General features: G+C 41.5%; 1 protein-coding gene across 13 annotated transcripts in view; it reads left to right on the plus strand.

Moving 5' to 3' along the window:
- Positions 1 to 26,873, plus strand: part of GULP1 (GULP PTB domain containing engulfment adaptor 1) — a 307,242-nt gene that overhangs the window by 266,444 nt on the left and 13,925 nt on the right. For 8 of the 13 annotated variants that reach the window (XM_053284241.1, XM_053284237.1, XM_053284244.1 and 5 more), the window contains 3 exons: positions 2,307 to 2,423; positions 3,991 to 4,083; positions 22,394 to 22,618. In XM_053284241.1, the coding sequence (XP_053140216.1) occupies positions 2,307 to 2,423; positions 3,991 to 4,083; positions 22,394 to 22,618 (435 nt within the window). The remainder of the gene's footprint in view (positions 1 to 2,306; positions 2,424 to 3,990; positions 4,084 to 22,393; positions 22,619 to 26,873) is intronic. The other 5 variants (XM_053284248.1, XM_053284250.1, XM_053284245.1 and 2 more) reach the window with 1 other exon arrangement.

Raw genomic sequence — 26,873 nt, forward strand, 5'->3', positions numbered from 1 at the left:
AATTAAGTAGAAAATCTCTGTGCCATAATAAGCCCCCTCCAAAAAAAAAAAAAAAACCTGTGAAAAATGGTCCTCAGTGTTCTGAGATTGGGCAAAGATTTTTCCTGCTATCTTGCTCTAGGGTTTGGATTGTTTATAGAACTGTGCAGAAATGATTGCTGCACAATAGCGAAAGTAATGTTTTGGAAATTGCCCTTGTCTTAGATCTCATTCCTTCTGCCTCTGCTTCCAGATCCGGAATGCACTTTGCCAAGATAAATAACATTGTCCCACCATCCATGCAGAGATACTTCTTTTAAAGTCACAGAACCAGCCAAACATTGTGGCTTAGTGGTCCAGTTCTGTATTAAGTGCAAAGACTTGCATTCCATGATATACAGCTTTGATTAATCATGCTCACTGCTCAGGAAACATAATGTAGGCGCACAAGGAAATCTTGTCCTGTGTCAGTCCCAGTACTTCAGCCATTTGGAATCACTCCTCATCTAACCAGCTGTAAGCCCCACAGAGACAGACTGGTTACACTGCTAATGGATCTGGCTTAGAAAGAGTTCCACAGTGGTGGCCAAGGCTCGCCCTCTATCTAAACACTTCCCACCTACCTCTGTTTGAACAGGAGCATGAACTTGTCCTTTTCATTGTGCTTTGCCAACAGTTTTCAACAGCACTGCTGCATGCATTCAACAGACACATTTAAAATAGGAGTGTGCACAAAATCCAGTTGCCCAGTTTGGTTCGAGTCCATACTGGACTCGAACTGGACCAGGCATGTTTGGTTTGTGCACTCATGAGCACCCCACAGTTCAGTTTGGGTTCAGGGGTTTGTGTATTTTTTTTAAAAAAAAACAACAAACCTTTTTTAAAGTAATAAAATTCACCACTTCCCACTCCAGGGGCTTCTCCACAGCCAGGAGGTAGCGGTCCTCCAGAGGTTCTTCCTCCCCTGCTGGCATCCATTTAGTAACAAATAGCCCAGTTCAGGTGGGTTTTGGCCCATTTCGGGCCTCACCTCCATGGCAGCGGCCATTTTGGAGGCCAGCATGCATGCCCAATGGGCCTCTGCGTGGCCCCACACAGAGGCCCATTGGGCATGCATGGTGACCTCCAAAATGGCCACCACCACGGAGGTAAGGCCTGGAATGGGCCAAAAACCACCCGAACTGGGCTATTTGTTACTAAATGGAGGCCAGCGGGGAAGGAGGAACCTCTGGAAGACACACACACACACCGGCCATGGAGAAGCCCCCAGAGTTGGAGGCAGTGAGTTTTATTACTTTAAACAAAGGAGGTTTTTAAAAAAAATTCTTTATACCAGTGCCCGAACCGGGGGTTCGGTCTGAGATTGGGCCAAACAGGGGCCAGTTTGGTTTGAAATTTACCAATACTACAACAGTAAAAGTCATGCAGGACTCACATCAGTTGTCCCTCTATTGTCTCTTTAACAGTACATTCTTCATTGATTTAACAAGTTGTAGACTTTTCAGTCTTGAATCCAGGAGCAGCCAGTGAGGCCAGTGCTGGGAGGTGGGGTAGCGAGAGGCACCTTTAAGGAATAATAAGCAGGTGCTTACCAGTGTGTAAGCAGCACCTGCAAGCTGCCACACTCCACCCGCAATCCCTTGTGGGGCGGAAGCACTCCACCTAGCATTCCCCTGGTCTCTGCGCATGTGCAGAGGCTCCATGCACGCGCAGAGGCTAGGGCCATGCTACAGCCATGTCAGATGCTGGGCGGAGTGTCGTTGCCCCATGCAGGATTGTGAGCAGAGTGCAGCAGCTTGCAGGTGCTGCTTGCACGCTGGTAAGTACCTGCTTATTATTCCTTAAAGGTGCCTTATGCCCACACCTGGTGCTGCTGTCACAGGCCACTCCTGCTTGAATCTGTTATGTTTGTTTGTCTAGATCAGGGATAAGCAATGCATGGCTCTCCAGATGTTTCTCCAATTAGTTGTAGCTGGGGCTGATGGGAATTGTAGTTCAGAAATAGCTAGAGAGCCGCATGTTAGGGGTGTGCATGGACTGTTTGGCTCATTTTGATCTGAATGTGATTCAAATTCAGACTGAACTGTGCAAAAGTGAACCGATTAGATTGAACCGATTGGTTGGGCCGGTTGGTTCAATGAACCAGCTTGAATCAGTTTGAAGCAGTTTGAAGTAGCCAGTTCTGCACATCCCTACTGCACGTTGCCTACCACTGGTCTAGACAGTTTATTGAAGTTGTAGGCAATCAATATGTGCCTTTAGGGATTTTCTTTCTTTTTCATAAAATAGGGTTAACATACTGACAGTTGTATTTGCTTTAAATAAAGGCAGAAGAGATAACTTTAACTATTGGTCAAGCATTTGACCTGGCTTACAGGAAATTTCTGGAGTCTGGAGGAAAGGATGTTGAAACAAGAAAACAGATAGCAGGGTTACAGAAAAGAGTAAGTTATATATGCTTGTTCTCTTTCATCTTTAATAAAGTCATTTAGTTTTGTTTGTTTGGGGGATTTTCGTGGTATGTGATTTTAAAATATAGTCAGATGGGCCATATTCTATAGGTTCATGTTCTACAGATTTGAGTAAGAATTAGCACCATGATTAGCTTTTCATTTTAATGAGCTTTTGATTGTATAAAAATGGGTTTTTAACTTTTATGACTGCAGATATAAGCTTTTAAATGTCCACACAATTCTTGGGAAATTTTCCAGATCAGGAATTGAGATCTGCAGAGTTTGTCAGCAATCCAAAGCAGGAATAGTAATGAGCAGGCCAGAGCAAAGGTTCTTTTTTCTGGATAACTTCATTTGCAGCAGAGAAAATAATTAAAAACTAGGGTTGGGGAACTAGTTCACTGACCAGTTAAATATTGTTGGTTACCTATAACGTTTGGAATTATGGGAGAAAGCGTGGAGTCTAATGAAATCCACAAGACCTAGTCTACAATCTACACCCAGTTTTGCTCTCCTCCTCCATAGCCTACTAAGAACAGTACAGTCATCCCTCGCCAACCACGGGTTTCCCAATCACAGTTTTAAATATCTGCGACTGAGAAATTGTGGCAGGTCTCACCAACTGTGACCCAAGTATCCATGGTTTGGTAAGATTTTTTTTTTAAAAAAAATAATAATAATAATAGGGGGGGGTTGTGCTCCCTGGGGGTCAGGGGGTGATTTTTAGGGGTTTGGGAGTGATTTGGGGGTCGGGTGATTTTTGGGGCTTAGATGGTGATTTTCAGGGTTTGGGAATTATATTTCTATTTTTTAAACTGTATTTTGTGGTCTTTTTGTGATCACGATTCCCCTAACCCCCCTGTTTCCCATTGGTTGTAATGCCTTGCCAACTGCAAATGCCTTGCCAACTCCACATTCACCAACTGTGGAGTTTTCCCGGAACAGAACCCACACAGTTGGGGAGGGATGACTGTAGTTAAAGAGCTAAGAACAAAAGCTAAGTGAGCAGCCAGGCTGCCCTGGCCATCCTATAATTCAAGAAAGCCTCTGTCAAATACTGCTATAATGTCTGCCTACACTTTTAAAATGGCATCATTAATTGCATGTAATTCCAGGAGATGTGGCTATTTGACAACTACCAAGGCTGTTTGAACAATTCATTGACAACTGTTTTGATTGGTCAATTATCTAATATCATCCAAGATAAAGATGTTCATTTATATTTAAACAGCACAGTTTATTGATACTCTAGAAATTGCTTTTTCTTGGATCTTGTTCTCTCTCTTTTTCACAAACTTTAATTTAGATTTTACCTATTGTAGTTCATACAATACATAAAATATTACATATCTATCTTTGGGCAGAGCATATTTCATGGATTAGGGCCAGCATATTCCCTCTGTACAAATCCTTTTATTGAATGATAGTAAATATGCTATTCCATGGCGATTTTTTTTCCTAAATGCATTGGGGGGTAGTAATTGCTACAGTAACTTTAACTTTGACACTGTTCATTAATCTGTATGTCTTCTAATCTCTCTAAGTGCATATTTTCTAGATTCAAGAATTAGAAACAGAAAATATCGAGCTAAAAAATAAGGTACAAGATTTGGAGAACCAATTAAGAATAACCCAAGTACACACATCACCAGTAAGTACCGTGGGCAAAGTAATTTTTCTAGCAATCCTGCTATAACTTAAAACATATTTAACACTTTGCTTCATAATAAATTCAAAGCATTTCTTGTAATTTGACTTAACTAATGCTCAGTGATTTCAGTCTTATAGTAACCCTAAGATTGTGACAACTAACAAAACAAGGATTAATTAGTGCAAGATAATCAACTCTAAATTTGGCAACTCCTGATTTTCCTGAAGTTTTGTCACAAACATATGGTTATTTATCTCAGTGTGTTTATGTGTAATACATTTATTTTAACTGCATTATATGTCTAACATTTCCTGTAAGAGTGTATGAATTGGGATTCCATGTGATCTTCCGTGTAAGTTATATGACTGTTTTACTGCTTGTGATTCAGCATTTGACAACTGGAAGATTTTTCATATTCTAGTTTCAGTGGGGGGGTGTGAATCTGTAGTTTATAAAAGCAGAGGATTGGATCCTCATTTAATTACAAATTATTTTTGGTAATATCCAGACTACCTTATCTACCTGCTGTATTTAAAATGCAGATTGCCTATAAGGGTTACTACAACAGTCAATTGCATGGAAATGCATCTAGAGAGCTTCTAGAATCCCAGAGTATGCACCTTTTTGTGAAATGGTTTTCATTTCAAGACCTCAGAGTAATGCTTTTTATTTATTCCTGCTTAATATCATGCTAAGACATTATTTTTCTCTTTACAGGCACCTACAATAATTTAAAATCAAATCATTTTTAATTACATGTATTAATATTGTCATAAATTTTTACTTTTTTGCTTTTGTTCTGAATTACAGCTGTGTCTAGTTCAGTCCTCAATGGTTGTTTATATTTAATCTGTGAAATCTTGTTCCTCATGCAAGGACAATAAGTTTTTTTAAAAAATCTAAAAGATGGGTGAAACTAATGCATTTCATAAAGATTAGCTGAAAGCTTTCAGTTCAAAATGTCTATTTGATTAAAATTTGAAATAGGTTCATAAATTACATGATGGTCCACATTTCACAGATTTACATGATCTTATTAGTGACAATCAAATTATACTGTACAATGTGTTCAGTCAAATCTATTAACCCATAGCAAAATCCATATCCATTACTCATACAGATTTTTGTGTGAATAAAGGGGTCATTCATAAAGTATGTCACTCAACAAGAGGGAAAGGAGGAGTTAGTTGTGACAATTTATGAAAAAAAGGAAAGGGCTGTTCATTGAAATGTGATGTCACAATCATGTGCTTGTTTCTCCGGTAAAACCATTTAGTACATTATTACTCAGTGACAATAGGTACATATTTTTGCTTTCCCTAGACCTGTCCCCCTTCATTTCCCATGACCTCCCATTTGACTTACCTTCTTTTTCCTTCCCTATCCCATCCTTCCTCTATTCTCTGGTCATGTTACTGTCTCTACTTCTTTGCTTATCTCTGTTTCCAGGTCTCTTTCCCTCGCCCATTTACATGCTCAGCTTTCCCTTTGTAATGTGGGAATTGCTAAGCATGTACTCACAAACACATACACACAACCCTACTTGTTTGTTTTTCTGTCTCCTTTCCCAGAAAAGAAAACCCTCAAGGCAATTTTCTTATTAATATGGAATTTTGTACCCAGAAGGCTTCAGAGGCTTCTCCTATAGATTCTCTATCCTCTGGGTGCTTGAACCTACAAGGTCAGAAGATGTAAGATATGTGGGTTTCACATAAGAGAGAATAACTCTTGTATATTTCATAATATTTTGCTTAACCTGTAGCAGGGAGAAAATTTGATTTTGATACAGGCATTATTTTCATGAAACAAAACAATTATACATTGCAGGTATTAAAAGTGTGTGCTGATGGGTGCATCACATGTGGCATGCCATTAAGAGAAGTCACCAGTTGTAGCAAAGGGGAAAGGACATTTTTTAAAAGTTTCAAGACATACTTTATGGGCAATCTGAAAGGCTAATGGATCTAATTCTAATCCAATCTTACATACCCAACAGTACAACAAATGTTAAAGGGGGGGGAAATTCCTTTAGGGAAATAATTAGCTGGAAGCAATTTGAGATGTTATGCATGGGATTATAGTGATTCCTCATGGTGCCATATACCATGCAGATGACTGCTCATGTATATTGAAGGCAACTGCAATGAATGAGTTGTCCCAGAATGAGTTAAGGGCAACGGAAAGGACTACGGTTTAAAAGCAAGTGACGCAGCAGCCTTCCTGAAGCTATACATATATGGATCTGACCAGGGCCTGGATGGGAGACTGGGAACCTTCTTTAGGCACCTTGAATTTCAGGATGGAAGAAAAGGCAAAATATAAATAGTAAAACAAACAATTCCTCTTTGTATGGGGAGGTACTGGAGTTTTGGGCACATCCTCTGTAAGTTTTCCTTTTAATTTCTCCTTCAGCAAGGTCAGTAAATCAAAAGGTGCAATTCAGCCTGGCTGTGGACCAGAATAGATGATGATTAGATGAGTGATGATGATTCAGCCCAAACCCTCCCAAGTCACCCATTTCTTAAATGGGATCCATAAGAAGGGTTCAGGCAGTAGAGGGGGCAGAATCATGAAGTCTCTGTTGAGACTGTTGCTTTAACATTTGGATTCTGTAAGGCAGAATAAACATTGGAAATAAGAGAGTGCTCAGCCTGAGCCTGCTCTCTTTTACTCTTTCCATATAGCTTATTCAGGGGAACCAGAGTTGGAAGATGTCTACAGTCTAAAGGACTCATCCTACCCCTTCTACAACTTACAGTGCCAGCACAATGTGTCGTTTTTCCCTGTGGGGAGCTAAACCTGCATGACAGGACCCTCAGACATTCCAGGAAGAGATGGACTCAAGTATCTGCTTGGTCCAAGCTCCACTACTACTCCTTCTACCTGTTCTTAGCCATAGTAGTTAAACAGAAAGTTTCCCACAGAGGTGATACTGGCAGAAGAGGTGGTTGTACCACTACTTATTGGAATGTGTGACCATCCCCTCCTCCCCCAAAGGCTATGCTCTTGGTTTCTCTTGAAAATCCTCAAATGTTTCACCTAAAGAATAACCTCCAGTCAGCTTCAGATTTTGATTTGGTGAAAACTATAGTTCTGTCCTTTTTGAATACAGGGACATGTGCTCATTCTGCAACTGGATTTGTGTTGAACTATAGTTCTGGACGACAGAAAAACTGTGCCAGGAATTTGGACAAACAAGCCAGAAACCCTTACATAATTATTCTCTGAAACATTAAGGGAATGGCCTGTCCTGCACAAATGTTAAATATTAATTGCTAGCATTATCCACAAGGCTTTTCATTTCCCACCACTCATTAGCAATATTGGCTCTGATATTTGAATTACACTTCATGTGCTAAAAACAAAAAATTAGCTGCAAGCTTCAGCAAATTCAAAAACACATTACTCATCAAGATGTAATGCAAGGAAACTGTGCTCCAACTTTACATTAAAAATATACTTACTTTACGTTTACTTTACTTTACATTTAAAATCATTAAAGGAAAACTAGTTTTAACTTTTTTGTTTGAGTTTTAATATAAGGATTTTAAATATATATTACATGTTATTAGAGCCTTGACATTCTTTTTGTAGGGACCTTTACAATGAATTTTTGAAGAACGTAATAAACTCTCTCTCTCTCTCTCTCTCTCTCTCTCTCTCTCTCTATATATATATATATATATCTCAATATCATACTGTTACATATGGAAAAATGAAAGCAATTATGTGAAGATTGTTTATGCAACTCAAAGCCCTGAAATATTAACAATTCAGATCATATGCAATACCTGCTTCCTTGCCGTTACTCATTTCCCCCTTCATCTATCCAATATTTCTAAGTGCTGACCTTGCAATGCAATGTCAAAATTTCTTCAGTCACAAACTCTACCAGATATTCAGCCATACATTTGCTAACCCAATATCTAATTAGTATCCACACAGGCTGTAGACAACAGGCTTTCTCAGAGGGTTCTCATAGCCGTTTCTGATTCCTCAGTCTTCTGATCTTTTGTTGGTGGCGGTTGTGATAGCATCATAGATGACTAGTATTTTTAAGCCTGTTATGAGCGCTAGCTTTCCCCTCCTCCCTCTTTCCTCCGACTGCCCGCTCACCCGCCCTCCCAGCTTCCCAAAATCTCCTTCCCCGCTCCCCCCCCCCAATTGATTAAGGGCCAATATGGCCCATGAGAAGGCCGCCGCCCCCACCTATCGCCCACCCAGCTGCCCAAGCCCACCCAGCTGCCCGAGCCCACCTTACCTGCTCCTGCCCGCGGCAGTCAGGCGAAGAAAAAATGTAATTGCCAAAGAGGAAGTGAGGAGCTCGCGAACAGAGCTCCTCTCTGTGCTGATCTGCTGCCCATACTGTTGCAGTAGCTTAGCACAGAGAGGAGCTCTGTTCGTGAGCTCCTCACGCAAGGTGGGCTCGGGCAGCTGGGTGGGCGATAGGCGGGGGTGGCGGCCTTCTCCTGAGCCATTGTGGCCCTTAATCAAGTGGGGGGAAGTGGGGAAGGAGATTTTGCGAAGCTGGGAGGGCAGGTGAGCAGCCGGGCGGTCTCTGGAGGCGCTGCTGCCGTCCTCCGCGGCCGGGCCGGGCCTTTTGCGGTCGGCTCTGTGCCGCCGGCCTCCGTTGGCCTCCGCTCCGTCTCCCCGGCTTGGGGTTTGTCTTTTTCGACCGTGGCAGCGGCTCAGCCAGTTTTCCCCGCCGCCGCTCACCCGGCTTCTTCTGGGCGGCCGTTTCTGGCCGCCCAAGATGTCCGCCGGGTGCTGGCAGTCGTGCCTCCCTGGCCTGTTCTGGGCATGTGCTTTGCGCATGCCCAGAACCGCCGAGGAAGGCACGGACACCAAGCGTTTTATTAGAGAGGATAGTGTAACTATATCACTCATTTCCACTCCAATTGCAGTAGCTCCACCATTTTAAGACAGCAATTTTTTAAAAAAATCCCACTGCTTTTTGAGGACTTTTGGCTTTTCCTCCGGTGACCCTGGAGAGCCACTGCTAGTCTAGGTAGACAACAGCTGTTCTAGTATATAGTCTAACAAAGTATATGATGGCTCCATATATATAGCTCCTTTATATTAAATGAAACATGAGATCAGATCATGAGACCTTTATGAAACATGTGCCCTCAGAATTGCCATTTAGTATATTTACTACTAGGTGCTTATATTTTTCGTATCTGTCAGGTTTTCAGCACTAGTAAGCTGCTGCTTTAATTTAAAATTGCCCTCCTCCTCTCTAGTAATCATGGTCTCTGTCTAGACTGGTGTTAGTGCTAGCATAAGGATGTAGTGTAATGATGTTGCACAAAGAAAGGAACCTCTGTTCCGGACTAGTTCTTGTATTGCAAGATTCTGCAGTGGGTTACGTAACACACTGCACAGCAGGTTTCGCAATGCATTGCCAACTTGGGCTTTTGCACAGTTTTGCAATGTTTTACTCTTTGTATTCCCAAAAACTGCAACTGTAGTCAGCACAGGAAAAATGTGGCAACGATGAGCAGAGCCTGAACCTACTATTTTCAGTTTCTCTCAGCTTTCCTCAGTTCTTGTCCTAGAGTGTGTGTAACCTTCTGCAGACTCTTCCCTCAACTGTCTGCACTCTTTTTAAGGGCAGCTTCAAACTGTCCATGAGAAACTCAGTCACTCTGTGAACACCAGTTCCTATCAACCATGTATATACATGTCTTAAAATGTGTGTGTGATACCCACACATTCCATGTTTGCCTTGGGGGAAAAACAAACAGCTAGTCTGACAGCCAGGCTAGCACTACGTCGGCGCAGAAATGCCGAGTTCCAGGCTACCACTGCACTGTTGCACATGGAAGAGACAATTCTCACTTCTCCCCTTACCTCTAAAGGAGGGCTCTGAAGCCACTGTGCATCGTGAAAATTATGGATCCCGAAAATATATGCCTGAAAGAAACATCACCTTTCACAACAAGGTACTCCAGGTGATGAACTGCTACATCTCCATTCTCATGACCCATTTCTCTCTCCAATGTTTCCCTCAACTAAGGTATAGCCCTTGTGTCCCAGTGTTGTTTGTGGGCACCTAGTTACACCTGGTTAGGCCAGAGAGAGGGAAAGGAAGTACTGGTACCTTTTTGTGCTGAGAATGCATAATATTGATTTAAGCACCTTCTATTTTGGGCATCTGTTGGGGTGCTGGGGTGGGGGAGGCCCTGCACAAGACTGCGGGGCCCCAACATATTGGTTCATATTAACATTAGTGGTTGGGGTGCAGGGGAATGGCCCCAAGATTGTGTTTTGCCCTGGGTCCCAGGTTATATCTCTGAGACTTTGTCTGTTGTTAAGATTCTTGGAGAGCTGCAAACCTGATTCACCCTCATAAGTGCGTATTTCACTGATTTATTTTTAATCTGCATTTTTAAAGTATAGTAAGAAATGAGCCAATTATTCAGACTTGTGAGTTACAAGATCTGTTGATTTACAGATTTCTTGATGAGATTTATAAACTGTGCATTTAACAAAAAGGTAAAAACCTGTTCTTGAAATATTAGTAGTGTGTGTGCTGTCTTTCACCCTAAAATAGGTAATTTTGAAATGACTAGTGTGACCATTAACCAGTCCCTGGCTACAACTCTTTTGATGACTGTTAACATACAAATTAAGTCAATGACCTTCTGATTAATGTGATTCTTTAAATAACCTAATAAAACCTGTTGGGGTCATTAAAAGAGACTGTAGTACTGCACAGATTGCTGTGGCTCAGCTGGAACATTGCTGAATTATACCTTAATGGCCTTCTTGAGTCAAACTGTGTTGCACACTGTGTGGTAACTGTGTGAAATATCAAGTCAAAGCCCAAGCTAATGAAAATAAGTATTTAAATAAATTAGATTTCTATTACATGTTAGTGAAAGATCAGGATAATTGAGGCAATTAAAGGTTGAGGTATAGCATTTAAGTTCATTGAATTGGTAACTTCATGCACTAGAGGTATGTGTGTACTACAGCAAAGTTGCAGAAGACACGCTTTGCAGAGATGAAACAATAGACCATGCTCAGCATCTCCAGTGCTGAGCACACTCGCCCTCCATCTTTTCTCAGTTATGAGAACTGCACCCTAGAGATCTGAATGTGTGACCTATTAATGGCTATGATTTCATAATACTGGGCTTGCTGAACACTTAGCCACCTAATGTCGCAGTGGGGAAATGATAGCAAGCCAGAGGTTGCTGGTTCGAATCTCCGCTTGTATGTTTCCCAGACTATGGGAAACACCTATATCAGGTAGCAGCGACATAGGAAGATGCTGAAAGGCATCATCTTATATTGCGCGGGAAATGGCAATGGTAAATCCCTCCTGTATTCTACCAGAGACAACCACAGGGCGCTGTGGTTTCCAGGAGTCAACACCGACTCAACAGCACACTTTACTTTTAGCTGAATACTTGGATTTCAATTTACCTTCATCATCATGGCTATGACTCCACCCACAGTTACTCCCATTCTGGTCCAAGTATATGTAAAGGCTTTCTTCCAATGTGATTTGTCTCCCTTGTTTACCTGCCATACAAGTTATGTATGTCCTGAGGAACTGGTCATGATTTGCAGGTTATTGAGAATTCAAGAAAAAATAAACCATGTAGATAGAACAGAGGCATATCTAGGGAAAATAGCGCCTAGGGCAAGCTCTGAAATTGTGCCCCCTGTCCAAACATCTGACACCCATCTTTCAGACAATTTTACCATAATATCAGCTGAAAAATAGAAGTCAAGCTCGTTAACCTTTTAATATTTCAAAAACTATTTAGCAGTGGACTTAGCCAGACCAAAAAATGCTGGAAAACTACAAATTTCAGTGTGCTGGGGCTCATGAAATACCCAGACTATGTGGAGGTGTACTTGGAAAACTAAACAAAAGTGCCTGTCTAATTCCCTACTATGCATTGTAGCATCTTTATTATATACGTTTTAAAAATAAATGGAGAATTTGACTTTTCCCAGATACTCTGAAAATAATTAAAGGATATGCAGAGTAAACTGTGTCACTGCTTGGAATATATTCTAGTATTTCAGAAAGACAGTTAAAATGAGAGAACGAGAGCAAGAAACTCCCAGTAGGCCTTAATACTAAGGATTTCACACTGATTCAAAGACAAACTCACCATTAATAGCCATATGATTAAGACATTTAACTCACTTATCACAAGAAGCAAAGTAAGAGCAAATGAATACAATCCTAACTCATAAGCCTCAGCTCAGTATTCACAAGCCCTGATTCTTTGCACATAGTGCTGAACTGAATATGTGTACAGTGACTTATATTATATTAAATTAATTTTTTTTGTTTACCTGTAGCCCCTTTGGGGGGCTTCCTAAAGGCCATGAGGGGGAGGGTCTGCAAAGGTTCCCTCTCCCTCACTGGCCTCTTAATTCACCGCTGCAGCCCATCCTGGGCTGAGGGCCTTGCAGGGACCATTTGAGCATGTGCGGTGGCCATTAAAAAAAATAAAAATTTAAATTGCCGCTGAAAACAAAATGGCCACCGCTCATGCTCAATTGGCTTCTGCAAGGCCTGGCATGGCCATTTGAGCATGCACGGTGGCCATTTTGTTTTCGGCAGCAATTTTTTTAAAAAAAATTGATTTAAAAAATGGCACCACTGCCCTGATTGCCCTACCCTAGATACACCTCTGAGATAGAAGCTTTTCCATGTAACCCAACAGAAATGAAAAGTGTATACAGATACCATCAGAATATCAAGTTTTGCTTGCTTGCTTGCTTGCTTGCTTGATTGATTGATCAATTAATTATTTAAAAATGTGCAGCAGATTGTTTAATTGGGCAGCAGATCGTTTTGCAAACATTTATTACTTTAAATGTGTATACGTATAAATCTGTACGTGGTAGGTGCCATCTTAGAGGAGGCATTCTTCCTGCTCTCTCACACAGGAAGGAAGGAATGAATGTATTTTTTCAGATAGTGCCTGATATGATACATCACCTGACACACACACACACACACACACACACACACACACACAAACTGAAAGCCCTTTTCTGGATGATTGTTTTATTCACACTGAATTTATTAGAGTTAATTAAAACCTATATGATTTATAAATTAAAATTTTCTTTGAGTGGCAACACAACATATGGATACAGTGTTGCATGTGCAACTTATGTTGCTTAAACATTAAAGTTTGAGGAGTTATTAGGATTATGCCCATGCATAAAATATATAAGATACTGAGGTGGTTCTCACAACCTACCAGGAAGACGGGCAGGTGGAGGGAAGGCTTTTCAAATCTTGCCTTCCCCTCAGACGAGCGTTCTTAGACTAGTGAGAGCACAGAGCACACTCCCATACCCTCTGCGATCCACATGAGGATTGCTCTGAGACTGGGACCCGTTATCCTGGCCTCCAGTATCACACACACACACAGACCAAGCGCATTGCACTGGGGAATTCCCCCAGGGGACAGGCACTCTAGGTGCCCGTCTCTTTGTCTGCACGTGGCTTGCACTGACACACAATCCTGGGTGCCGGGTTAAGGACCTCAGCATAGGCTTCAGTGCTGGATTTGGCACTGTAGCATTGTAGGATCCATGCAGATCCCAGCAGTTCTCACGGACAGCCAAGCCCAGGCTTGGCTGCTCATGAGAACAGCCTTGTTGCACAATACATGTTGCATATCAGTGGAATTCAGATATGATTTTACCCTGGGTATGTAATAAACAATAGCCTTTTCAGAAAATCCTTCAAGGATTGGTTTTTCCCTAGACTGCAAATACTCTTATATTTCTGTTAGATTGGCAAATTGTCTCTTCCCCCCCCCCCCATTTTGACTGAGTTGAGAATTTTGATCACTTCAGACATTGATTTTCCAAGCTCCTTTCTGAGTTAAATTTAGGTTTAGAGTATGTGAACAGAAGGAAGAACCAAACCGCCAAGCCTCAGCTCTTGAAAATGTGAAGTAATGTGAAGGAGAGACATTCGGAAAAGAGTGTGATGCTATTGCTAAATAGTTTAGGAGGTTTAGGGAAGTGGTATACAGCTTGTTCTGGATGCACTCCTCAGGAATTAGGTTCACAGTTTGGCATTGCTGCTAGATCTAGCCTTATAGTTAAGTTCTCAAATGGCACAAGTAGCTTGGAATATCTTTTGCCAGCTTTGATTGGTAGTCCAGATGCATCCCTCACTGGAAAGAGATGAGCCAGCTACAGTCATTCTAGTATACAGAGTAGATTACTGTAATGTGTTGTACATGGGGCTGCCTTTTGAAGAGCATATGGAAACTACAGCTGATTCGAAATGGAGTGGCCACATTGTGAACTAGCTGCTGGGAACACACTGCACCAATACTGAAAGATCTTCACTGGCTGTACATTTATTTCTTGGCTCAATTCAGGGTATGGGTTTTAACCTTTAAAGCCCCAAGTAGGATGGAAGCCTGGATACTTGAAAGACCATCTTTTCCTGCATGAAGCTCCTCCTGCAGGAGGAGAGCTGGTCTTGTTGTAGCAAGCATGAATTGTCCCCTTTGCTAAGCAGGGTCTGCCTTGGTTGCATTTGAATGGGAGATCACGTGAGCACTGTAATATATTTGCCTTAGGGCAAGGGTGGGGAACCTTGGTCCTCCAGCTGTTTTTGAACTACAACTCCCACCATCCCCAGCCACAATAATTGTGGCTGGGGATGTTCAATAACAGCTGGAGGGCCAAGGTTCCCCACCCCTGCCTTAAGGGATGGGACTGCTCTGGGAAGAACACTTGCATGCAGAAGGTTCCAAGTTCCCTTCCTGGTATCTTCAAGATAGGGCTAAGAGAGACTCCTGCCTGCAACCTTGGAGAAGTGGCTGCCAGTCTGATAAACAATACAGAGACAGATGGACCAATGGTCTGACTCGGTATATGGCAACTGCATATGTCCCTATGTTCCAATGAACTTCCCTGTCCATTAAGAATAACTTTGCCAGAGGGTATTTTCCATGTGCCCCTGAAGTGGCTACCAGAAAGAAGGCCTTTTCTGCGGGAATGCCCAAATGGTAGAACACTCTCCTTAGTCATGTTTGCTTGGTGCTTTGGTTACTATCTTTTAAAGTACCAGGCAAGGTCTGTCCTGTCCTCCTAGATTTAATGACTGTTTAAGATATTTTATTAGCCCACCTGAGGTGTGCATGAAAAGGAGGGTATAAATTCCCAATATAAATCAGTAAAATAAATTTGTACATGCATAAAGTTCTTCCATTTACTGCTTAATATCCACATCCAACCCGCAAAGTCTTTGGAATTGCAAGGAGGGTCTTCCAAATGGGGCCTACAACCAGAGCCGTAATATAGAATTTAAGCATCCCATTATGAGTAATGGGATTACCAGAGCACTGAGAGTAGGTGTTAAGGACTTAAGGTGATTTTTGCAAAACAAGGCTTGGAACCAACTGGTTCAGTGAAGGTCAAAGGATGTGAATCCAACTGATGAGTCCCAAATTTGCAGGTACCACTGGTTAAAAGAGAAAGAAATCATTGGTAGTTCATTTAGTATAGTATTTTTAAGGGCACGTGCGGGAGGATGTTCTTTCTTCAAAATCTTATTTCTAGTTCCTAAGACTATACCAGAGTTTTTGTGTCTGTCAAAAAATAACCCAAGTTTAAATATGTATTTTGCCATTTAGTGTGACCATGAAAATGTTTAGTATGTTCTCTAAGTATGCTTGTACAGGAGGATATTGCAACTAATGAAAGTGGCAGCGGGGGGAAACACCAAATTTTGAATGACGTTGTCAAGTGAAATAGTTAACATTTTCATTTCTATGGTAAGCTCTTCCAATATTTTATACAAACTGAGTGCAAACGTTTTTCATTTTAGAAGCATTTAGAAGTGAACCTATCCCACTTATTGTAACATGTATTCATTAGAGGTGGATTTGTATGCAATACAGATTAATACTGCTTTGACCATTTCCTGAATAATTATGTAGGAGGCATTATTGAAGCTGTGCCATGATTATTATAATGTGGTTTCCGTCAGTGGCTCAGAATTTTGCTGTATTCCTCAAATTTCCTAGAAATGAAAAGTCCCACTAAGTTGAGTGGGGTGGCTTGTGGGCAAGGAGTTCAAGAATTGCTGAATGAACAACCACAATTGTGCATCATGTTTGAACTGTTTGACTGGTATATTATTGTTTGGTTTGTATGGAGTTTTTGCCTATTGCTTATGAACAGCCACTTGGATTCATAACTAGGGTTTCCATTACTTTATGTATGCTATTTGCTTTTAGGCTTTGCTTTGGCAGTAAATCAGAGTCCTTTTCTGTGCTTGATACTGATTATTTTAAGACCATATGATTCCACCCCCCACCTCCCAAAAAAGATTGCTTCCATATGGCTTATTCTACTTCATATCACAACACGTTTTTAATTCTGAAGAGGATTTTTCCACCCAGCTCAAATACTGTATGTATATTGCTCTACATACTTTGAGCAATACACATGTTTCTTCTAAAAACATACTTCATTTTATATTCTGAATAGAAATTTGCCTGTCAGTATTTATGGAGAAACTATGTGCATTGAAGCAGCGCTACCAAATCATTTGTGTTTGGTCAAAAGAAGAAGCATATTAGGAGGCCTGTTTGGCTAATAAACACAATGGGCAGCATCTGTACTAAATTAGTCATGGCTAACTTGTCTCATTGATTTTTGTGGTGCTTAGGAGACTGCCTGATGCCTGTATCTGTCCAGATCAGTCCAATTACACTTAGATCTACAGTATAGACAAAAAGAATTGTTGGTGGATGTCTTAACAAGATATTTGTCAAAGCTTGTTTAGCAGGGTATGGATTATATTAGTTCCATAAGGGGGGAGATATGCTGAGGTGGTGATGGGCTGGATGAGGGATAACAAACTGAAGTTGAATCCAAATAAACCGAAGGTACTGACTGTGGGGTGTCAGTACCCAAAATATGGTTTAAATCTGCCTGTTCTGGATGGGGCTATGCTCTCCCTGAAAGATCAGGTATGTAGCTTGAGAATACTCCTGGCTCCAAACACTCTGGTTTCTCAAGTTGAGGCAGTGGCCAGGAACACTTTTTATCAGCTTTGGCTGATACATCAGCTACACCCATTTCTGTGGGCAAATGTCCTTAAAATAGTGGTGCATATGCTGGTAACGTCCAGGTTCGACTACTGTAATGCACTCTCTGTGGGGCTGCCTTTGTACATAGTCCAGAAACTACCATTGGCACAGAATGCGGCAGCCAGACTGGTTTCTGGGACACCTCGAAGGGATAGTATAACACTGATTTTAAAAGAATTGCACCAGTTATTAACAAGTTTCCAAGTGAAATTCAAAGTGCTGGTTATTACCTATAAATCCCTCAATGGCTGGTGTCCAGGGAACTTAAGAGAGTGCCTTCTTTGTCATGAAACCTGTTGCTTATTAGAGATCATCTAGAGAAATCCAGTTATGGTTGCCACCAGCTTGTTTGGTGGCAACTTAGAACGGGCCTTCTCTGTGGCTGCCCCAGAGCTTTGGAATATGCTCCCTGTCAAAATAAGAGCATCTCCATCTCTGTTAGCTTTTAGGAAGACCCTCAAGACCCTGGCTTTTAACTAAAACTAATTTAAAACTGTTTAATTGTTTTTATTCCCATGCAATTGTTTTAACTTTTTTATTCTGTGAAATTTTTTCAATTGTTTTTACTCTGTTGTGTTTTAAATTGTGTACACTGCCTAGAGATACACATATCAGGCAGTATATAAATATGATAAATAAATAGAGACGTAAGCCATTTTCAGACATTTTGTACCAGCCTTCAGGTGTCCGTGCACAGATATGTGTTTTATGTAAATCACTGTATGTGCATTCCTTTTAAAAATGAAGCTGGGTACAGACCCTCTCAAAGGGAGGTATAGGTAGTGAGCATACTGCTGTATGTGCATTCAACATAATGTTTGGATAATTGTACTGTGTGCAGATCTGTACATGAACAAACTGTACACAGATTGTACCTGGGTTCAGCATACTGTATGAATAGGGCTTTAGACTGGTCAGTAATTAATGGCATGATCCAATCACAGATCTGATGCCATGCCTTGTTTGGCCCCAGGAGCAGGGAAGGAAGTGTGGAATCAGTGTACCCAGATTCAGTTGTTCCCAAAAACCTCTTTCAGAGTTACTGGCTGACATTTCAACTAACAAAGTATGCATGCTTCAAACAACTGGGGCGGGGGGGTGGGGTGGGGCGGGGGCCCTTGCACAACTTACCCAGTCCCCCTGCATGTATGTTGTTGGGCAAGAGCCCTTGGAGTGCAGAGTGTCCCCTGCTCTCTGGAAGTTTAATTCCTGCTTTGTAAGATTAGAAACACGTTGCTGACCCTCAGCAGGGCCCCTGGAGTCCTGTAAAGTATGCATGCTCCATTAATTGGGATGTCAGCCACTATATTTAGATGGCAACACTTATCTTCCAAGTTGCTGGGGAGAAGAAAAGGGAGCTTCAACTATTTATTTATTGTTCAATTTATTTACCGCCTTTCATAAAACCTATCCCAAGGCTATTTACAAAAGTAAATACCAAAAAAAATCCATAAAATCCTATTAAAATATTAAAATCAATTAAGACCATAAAAACAACAAAAACTAAGGACTCTCTAAGGCAGGGTTTCTCAATGTGTGGGTCCCCAGATGTTATTGGACTTCAACTCCCATAATCCCCAGCCCCAGTGGCATTTGGTTGGGAATTATGGGAATTGAAAATCCAATATCATCTGGGGACCCACACGTTGAGAACCCCTGCTCTAAGGCAATCAGCATTCCATACAGTTTATAATCCAGGCCCTTCTCCTTGAGCAGGATCTTGTTTTGCCTCCAGCTTCTGGTCCAGGCTTTAACACAGCCCTAGTGATCCACTGCCAGCTAGTATTCCTTCACAAGACTTACAAAAGAAAATTAGCATCCATATTACTTTTGTCCTGGCCAGTTTGGGGCTGCCTTTAGTTCCACTACATAGAAGACGTTCTGTAAGACAGTCAACGACTGCATCATCTCCCATTTGTCAAATGAACTTGGAAGAGCTGGAATCATAAAGTGCACTGATTCAAAAACAGCAGAGTACTCAAGTTTCATCCAAATGGGAGCTTTCTTTTCCAAGAGTGCAAAAACAAAAAGAGGATTATTTACTCCTATGTAGTATAACAATATTTGTTGTCCTGGTAATAACAATATTTGTTATTCTTCTCTTTGTCGCATGTTGTCCATCCCCCCGCCTCCCCCTCCCCCCGCCACATCCTAACCAGTTTTGGGACTGTGCCACAAGTAGTTGTACCCAGAAGTAGGAAAATTACCAAAAACAGGATAATGTTAATTAAGTTAAAGTGCCGAAGAACCTCTGCAAACATCCACAGCACAGAATAAGAAAACGGAAAGCTAAAGGAACATTGTAGAATTATAAAAACTCTTCAAAATCTACAAGACTTACTCAAGAGTTTACTCAGTGAACTAAATCAGGACATTTTTCATAGGACAATTTGAGAACTGCATTGTAATTTTCTTTTACCTATGATTAAAATATATCTCAGCCATCCCTGCAGATATATGAAGCAGCAATTGCTTCACCCTTGTGTGGTGAATGCAATTTAATAAGTGTGTGTTATTAGTTCCTTTCCCCCCACCCACCCCTTTTTTGCAGTACATAAATACTTCTAATTGTCAGCTGAACGTATGCATTGCAACCCAGTTTAGTCAATCAAGGAGATTTAAATTACCAGTCCAAAGTCTGATCATGATGCCAGTTTTTCTGCAGAGACAGCTGGAAGCCCCACCCTAGCCCTCTGGACACATTTGTGTTCACAAATTGGACACAGCCACAAATATGTTGCTTTTGGCCTTTGTGCATACATACTAGGGGACTGTGCAGCAGCAGGACATATTATTGCTATTACTACAATTGTTATGAAATCTGCATGAAATGTTATAGCGCATAGCTGCACAGCTTTAGCCTTCCACTGCTGTTGGACTACTAGGGGTGTGCACATACCAGTTCTTTCCGGACCACCAGACTGGTCCGGAGATCTGGAGTTCAGGCCAGTTCAGTGGCAGGGGGTTACCTTTAAGGAGCAGGGAGGGTGCTCTCACACACCCTGCCATGTTCCCCTGTCGGCGCTGTCCCCAAAACTGCTGGCACGGGGTGGCAGCATACCTCCTTGTCCGACGCTGACCGGATGGCAAGGAGGTATGCTGCCACCCTGCACCAGTAGTTTTGGAGACAGCTCCGGTGAGGGAAATGCGGTGAGGGGTGAACACCCTCCCTGCTCCTTAAAGGTAACCCCCCACAGCTGCTGACCCAGCTGAGTGCTGGTTCATGCACATCCCTATGGACTACAGCTCCCATCATTCCCAGCCACAAGTGGCCAATAGTCAGAGATGATGGAGTTATAGTCTGGCAGCAGCTGGAAGTCTGAAGTTGTGCAGCCCTGCTGTAGAGTTTCGGACACACAGGGACCGTCTCCTCAGCTAGATCTTTCTTCCTAGAGTACAGATGCTGATGTTCTCAGATACTACTAGTTTCTTGTCCTCTGTTTCTACCTTTCCACATACAGGTGAAACTCGGAAAATTAGAATATCGTGCAAAAGTCCATTAACTTCAGTAATGCAAATTAAAAGGTGAAACTGATATATGAGACAGATGCATTACATGCAAAGCGAGATAAGTCAAGCCTTAATTTGTTATAATTGTGATGATCATGGCGTACAGCTCATGAAAACCCCAAATCCACAATCTCAGAAAATTAGAATATTACATGGAACCAAGAAGACAAGGATTGAAGAATAGAACAATATCGGAGTTCTGAAAAGTATACAGTGTACTGTGCTTGATTGGCCAGCAAACTCGCCTGACCTGACCCCATAGAGAATCTATGGGGCATTGCCAAGAGAAGGATGAGAGACATGAGACCAAACAATGCAGAATTGCTGAAGGCCGCTAATGAAGCATCCTGGTCTTCCATAATACCTCATCAGTGCCACAGGCTGATAGCATCCATGCCACGCCGCATTGAGGCAGTAATTGCTGCAAAAGGGGCCCAAACCAAGTACTGAATACATCTGCATGCTTATACTTTTCAGAGGTCTGATATTGTTCTATTCTTCAATCCTTGTCTTATTGGTTCCATGTAATATTCTAATTTTCTGAGATTGTGGATTTGGGGTTTTCATGAGCTGTACGCCATGATCATCACAGTTATAACAAATTAAGGCTTGACTTATCTCGCTTTGCATGTAATGCATCTGTCTCATATATCAGTTTCACCTTTTAATTTGCATTACTGAAATTAATGGACTTTTGTATGATATTCTAATTTTCCGAGTTTCACCTGTATTATCTCTTCCCTGCCATCCTATAGCTGAAAGAAATATATATTAGTTGATAATTTTTAATGTTCTTGTTTTTAAAAGTTGGTTGTCTTCACACACATGCTGATTACAGTCAAACATAATGCATTAGAGTGTATTTGTACTGGCTAACACCCTGACTTAACACTCCATATGTGCAGCAAGGAAAGCATGCATGCACTGCTGCATTCCAGAGTAAAGCAGCACGGGCACTTGTACATGCAGGGGGGGGGGGGGTTTGCTGATCTCCCCTTTCCTCTAAAGCACTTGGTACCTCCTGAAAATATGTCCCCGGGAACTCTCTGTTTCTCAGGAACATATTTTCAGGTGACACAGAGCACACCAGAAGGAAGGAGAGATTGGCAAAAATGGTCGTGCCTGCAAGTGCCCATGCTACTTTACTCTGGAAAACAGCAGCTGCATGCATGCTTCCTCTGCTGCTCACATGCAGTGTTAGTCAGAATGCCATTATATTTATATGCATCAATAACTGAGGAAGCCAAAGCAAACTAGTCACCATGAGTCCCATACTAAGCTTTTCTTGTGTGAGTGGCTTGCGAGAGAATAGTTTATGAAGCTGTACAACATTCAAAAAATATTTGGCTATGCTTTAGCCACCCAAACATGTTATATGCAAAATGATTGCAGCCCTGGGGATTTGTATATGTGGCATGTGCGGATATGTGATACATTTTCTTTTTATTTCAGCGATTCTTTTCAGTGAACACTGAAACTTCTGCCAGTATTCATTATTGCTGTGGAATAAGAAAATTTTCCACATAAATAAACAAACAAACAAATAAATGCAAGTCATCTATTTTTTGTGTTCCTATGTTGTTGAATAGCACTTTATAAGCAATTTTTAAAATGTGATTTCCCCCCTTTCCTTTCTCTTACCATTTTCACTCCTTAGAATATTTTTTTCTCTTTCTGTGATTCCTTTACAGCTTCTGCACATAAAGTCTGATTATGAACACTACATGTTTCAAAGACCCTCCACCTTTTTCTGGTGTAGCAATGAGGATTCTGCTCCTTGTTTAGATATCTCTTCCATTGCACTCACTCCTATGAGCTCTCCTGACTCCAGACAGTCATCTGGACTATTAACACCACCACCTTCCAAAAGTGGTCTTCCAAAGCCAGCCCATGAATACAGCATCCCAAGACCTTGTGTAATCCGGCTGGGCACAAACAGTCCTTTCCCCCCCACGTTCTTGTCTTTGTTGTGTATGAATTGTATCAAAGTGCTACATTTTGTACAGTGGTTAAAGGACAAACCAGGTGTGTTTAATATACCCACGGGTAGTAAAAAGGTGATGAACATTCTGACCATCTTGCATATTAGCCCTAAAATAATCCTATATGTTATTTTAAAAGTTATCTCTCCTTTAAAATACCCAATTATAAGCTTGTGAGATGTCATTTGGATCGGTTTGCTATGTTGGGAAAGTTGGGAGAGTAAAGAAGATTCTTCTCTTTGAATCCTAAAAGCATTAAAATAGAAATGTCCCATTGAGTCAAAGGCTGGTTACTTCCAAGTAGGTTTTGTTAAGAATTTCAGCCCTGCATCATCTAAGATGGAGGATGAAAACAATAACAGTGCTTTTTAAAAAAGCACTTTACATAAGATAAAATAAAAGGCAAGCCTGCCCACATATTCACAGTCTAAAAGTTAGCATCTCTGGACTTGGATTGGGACAGCATAAAATTTTCAGGAAAGTGTGGGAAATCAGTAGGAGTATTTGAGCATTTATTTTAGTGAAGTTCATTTTAACTCTGTGCAAAATGAAGAATGCCCATTATTTATTCCAACGATGAGCTATAACATGCTTACTGATTGTAAAAATGGGCTGATACAACCTTCGTTTTCCATTTGCAATTAAAAGTTGGCTGTCCTTGGCAAACATTGTGGCTTTATGCATGGGTTTACTCAATAAAATGCTTTTCATAATCATTCAGGCATCACTAGTATGCATTTTTATTTGCAAATAAAAAGCTTACATTATTTATAACATTAGTATCAATGTACCTAACATTAGCATCAATGTACCTAGAAGAAACAAAAGGAGATAGGGATATATGTTTGCAACATGTAAATGAATACATTTGTCAAAGAAAGAGAAGGGATTGTTTCTTTAACTTTTCAAAGATCTATAACTCTACTTATTACCTTTCACAGATTTTTCACAGAAATTTTATTTTTCATAGAACATATTGATACTTGCTTCAGATATCAGTGAGAAATCTGCCTATGAACTGATAGAACATTCATTTGAAAATTAAATGTTTAAATGACCAGAATCTCAAGAGCTACTTTAGCCTTAAAGAAGGACTTGCAAATGCCCAATGAGATTTTTTCCAAACTTATTTTTCTTTGAACAGATGACAGTGGAGAATAAATGCTATTTTATTCAGATACTTATTAATAAACAGATATTTATTGTGAAGTTTCATATGTTCAATAATCTTTGAATTATCTTTTGTGTGTGAAACCATAAAGTAATTAAGAAACTAAGAGTAATTTATACTACTTGGAATCTGTTTGGTCTGTATGCTTAAAATATCGCTCTCCATTTTCAATTCCTTGAGATTATGCTTTCTACAGATTTGCTTACTGAAGTGCTTTGATACAGTATGTGGATTAGCAGGTTATATTATAAAGAAAGAGTAGACATTTAAGCAATGTAGTGCGTATGCAATATCTATATATAGAAGTTGAATGTATTTATCAGAAATGTCCTATCCTAATAAAAATAATAGTCAGTGCATCAGGGATGAAGACAGAAGACTAATGTTGATAATAGTGGGTCACCTTTCACATTTCTGAGAGGTGCTCTTCTGGTAAAAGTACTTAAAGGAAAATAAATTAGTCTTTACTTCTATACAGCTAGATTGGGTAGGTTGCAGGAACATATTACTTGTTTAGGGTAGAATATGGCAAACATCTTACTGTACCTAGAAAGGCTCCTCCATATGCAGAGCAGAGGGTTCCCCTGTAAAGTTGGGTTGGGACCCATGGAGTGCATTCCATACATGCCACCATAGACCCCAGGGCCTGAGCAAGGAACATTAGGTCCACTGACCTGGAGTGTAGAAGGGGCTGAATCAATGATGTCAACTTGATCCTGCATTCTTCTGGAAGTGATATTCTGCTTTGGGCCGTATTGAACACTGCCCCCAGATGCTGAAGGGTCTTTGATGGCAACAGATGACTCTTGTCCATATTTACTACAAAGCTGTGGTCTGGCAGTGGTAGAGCATCTGGTGCCCAGCAGACGAGCGGTGGCCATTCTTGCCTTCACCGTGCTGCACGCCCACACAAGCAACAGTGCAGAAAAGGCATGAGCTGGGAGTGGGAAGACTACCCTTTCCCCATCCCAGAGGGCCCAATGCCACAAGTGCAGCAGCTGCTTGCATCAGAGCAGCCTCTGTGTTGAATGTGGCCACTCCTTCCTCCCACGTCGCTGCCAGAAATGGCGGGCCAGGGGGAAGTCTTCTGACCCAGTGGCAATTGTGCACACGAACACCTGCCGAGGTTAAGCAAACCTGAGCTTCTTTTAACCTCAGTTAACAGATAGGGCAGGAAGTCAGACTAGTGGGGTTGGGAGCGCCAAGATCAGGACCAATCCCGGCATTCCGCCCAAGCAGCCTAGCTCAGCTTGGGCTGCCCTAGCCTGAGCAAGGCTGCTCATGTGAATAGCTTTACTGTGAATTTCAAAAGTGCACAGTCAATTAAAAGTTACTCTTAGGGCTTATTCAGACAGTTGTCAGCATGCCCTGCTACATTTTAACTTTTGCGAGATAGTCATGCCAGTCCTGATTCAAAGGCAGTAATTCAGTATGCAGACCACTTCTAATGAGTGGAAGGTTTTGGGCATGGGAAGGAAGCCCTGCTGCTATCCTTTCCTTTGTTGAGGGGAATGGATGATGTGCTCTGTAGTGCCCAAGCAGGAAGTGTTCAGCCTCCAGAGGAATCTCTCACAGGAGCTGAAACTAATTCGCCTCCAAGGTTAGAGAAGACCATTCCCAGAGCACTTCAACAGCTAGACCAGTTTAAGTCTCAAGGCAGTCTGAAAATTAAAGTACTTCTCCATGCTTTGCGGGCTGAATCTGGTGTTAGACTCACAGCATAGCTTGTAAAAGGGAGAGATACATGTCCCATGTCTGCCATAACATCACAAGTACTTCCCAAGAGGTACCCATAATACTTATGCACTTACCTTGTAGATAACAGACCAAATCACAGTGTCAGTAGCTGGGAAAAGCATTGTGTTTCCCCACCAATATATGGTTGACTGAGGGGCTGGAATATGTAATGTATCCAAAGCAAAAGCAATACATCCTTGAGAGAAGGGTATCTGGACCCCTTGTAATAAGTGAGCAACTACTGCTCATTTGTTGCATTGTAAACTATACTGTAACATGCTAAATATTGGGATGTACAGATGTATAATGTAGACATATTACCCTATGGGCATAGAAGTAAAGCTATGAGAATGTTGAAGCTTCCTCCAAATGTATCCCTAAACCCTCCTGCAGATGTTGACCTACAACTCCCATAATCGCTGATGACTGGTCACTGTGGCTGGGGATTGTGGGAGCTGCAGTCCAAAAACAGCTGGAGGGCTGACATTGGTTAATCTTGAATAAGACAGGGATTAGCCTTCTTCCCTACTCTCAAATCTTAGGCTGGATTAAGATGACATATGGTTCCACCCCCGCCCTCCTGTCTGCATTCGGACTTACTGCAGCCTCAGCGAGACTGCAGAGAGGTGGAGGATCTGGCTATGCAGACTTCCTTCTTTCCCAAAGGATAGCTTGCACAACCAATAGGAGCTAGAGCGAGGGAGCAGCTTCCTCCCTCAACTCCAGTTTGAGGAGAGCCTAACTCCAATCCCCAGATTGGATGTCACAAAGGCACCACTGAAATGCAGTTACTGGCAGCATAACTCACTAAAAACCCAAGGTAACAATTGGATTTAGGGGAGGGAAACCACAGGTCCATTTCCCCTCTTAATTCCAGTTCCCCAGGTTCAGATGTTTGGGTAGTGAAACTGGAAGTGAATGGACCTCTGGTTTTGTATGTCATCTGTATCAGTTATTACTGTGTGCTAACCTTCCACCCCTGCTTGTGTTCCCCCTAGGAACAAAATTACTAGTGATTTGATTCTCAAGGGATAGTCTGAGGAGCAAATGGGCAACTCAAAGAAACAGAAGCTTATTTGTGTACTATTGCACAGAGTGTTTGTTCATAAGTCATATCTGTTACAATTATGTTACATTTGTGTACACACATTCGTGGTAAGAAGTATTTTGGTAGGGATGAACCTGAACGGGCTCGAGCAACTGTGGGTGGGGTGGGGAGCCCTGCTGCTGTGTGGGCCCAGCTGCTTTTCCAGGCTTGGTGCTTGCTCTACAAAAGGCCGT

Source organism: Hemicordylus capensis, chromosome 1 (assembly GCF_027244095.1).
Source record: "Hemicordylus capensis ecotype Gifberg chromosome 1, rHemCap1.1.pri, whole genome shotgun sequence".
NCBI lineage: Eukaryota > Metazoa > Chordata > Lepidosauria > Squamata > Cordylidae > Hemicordylus > Hemicordylus capensis.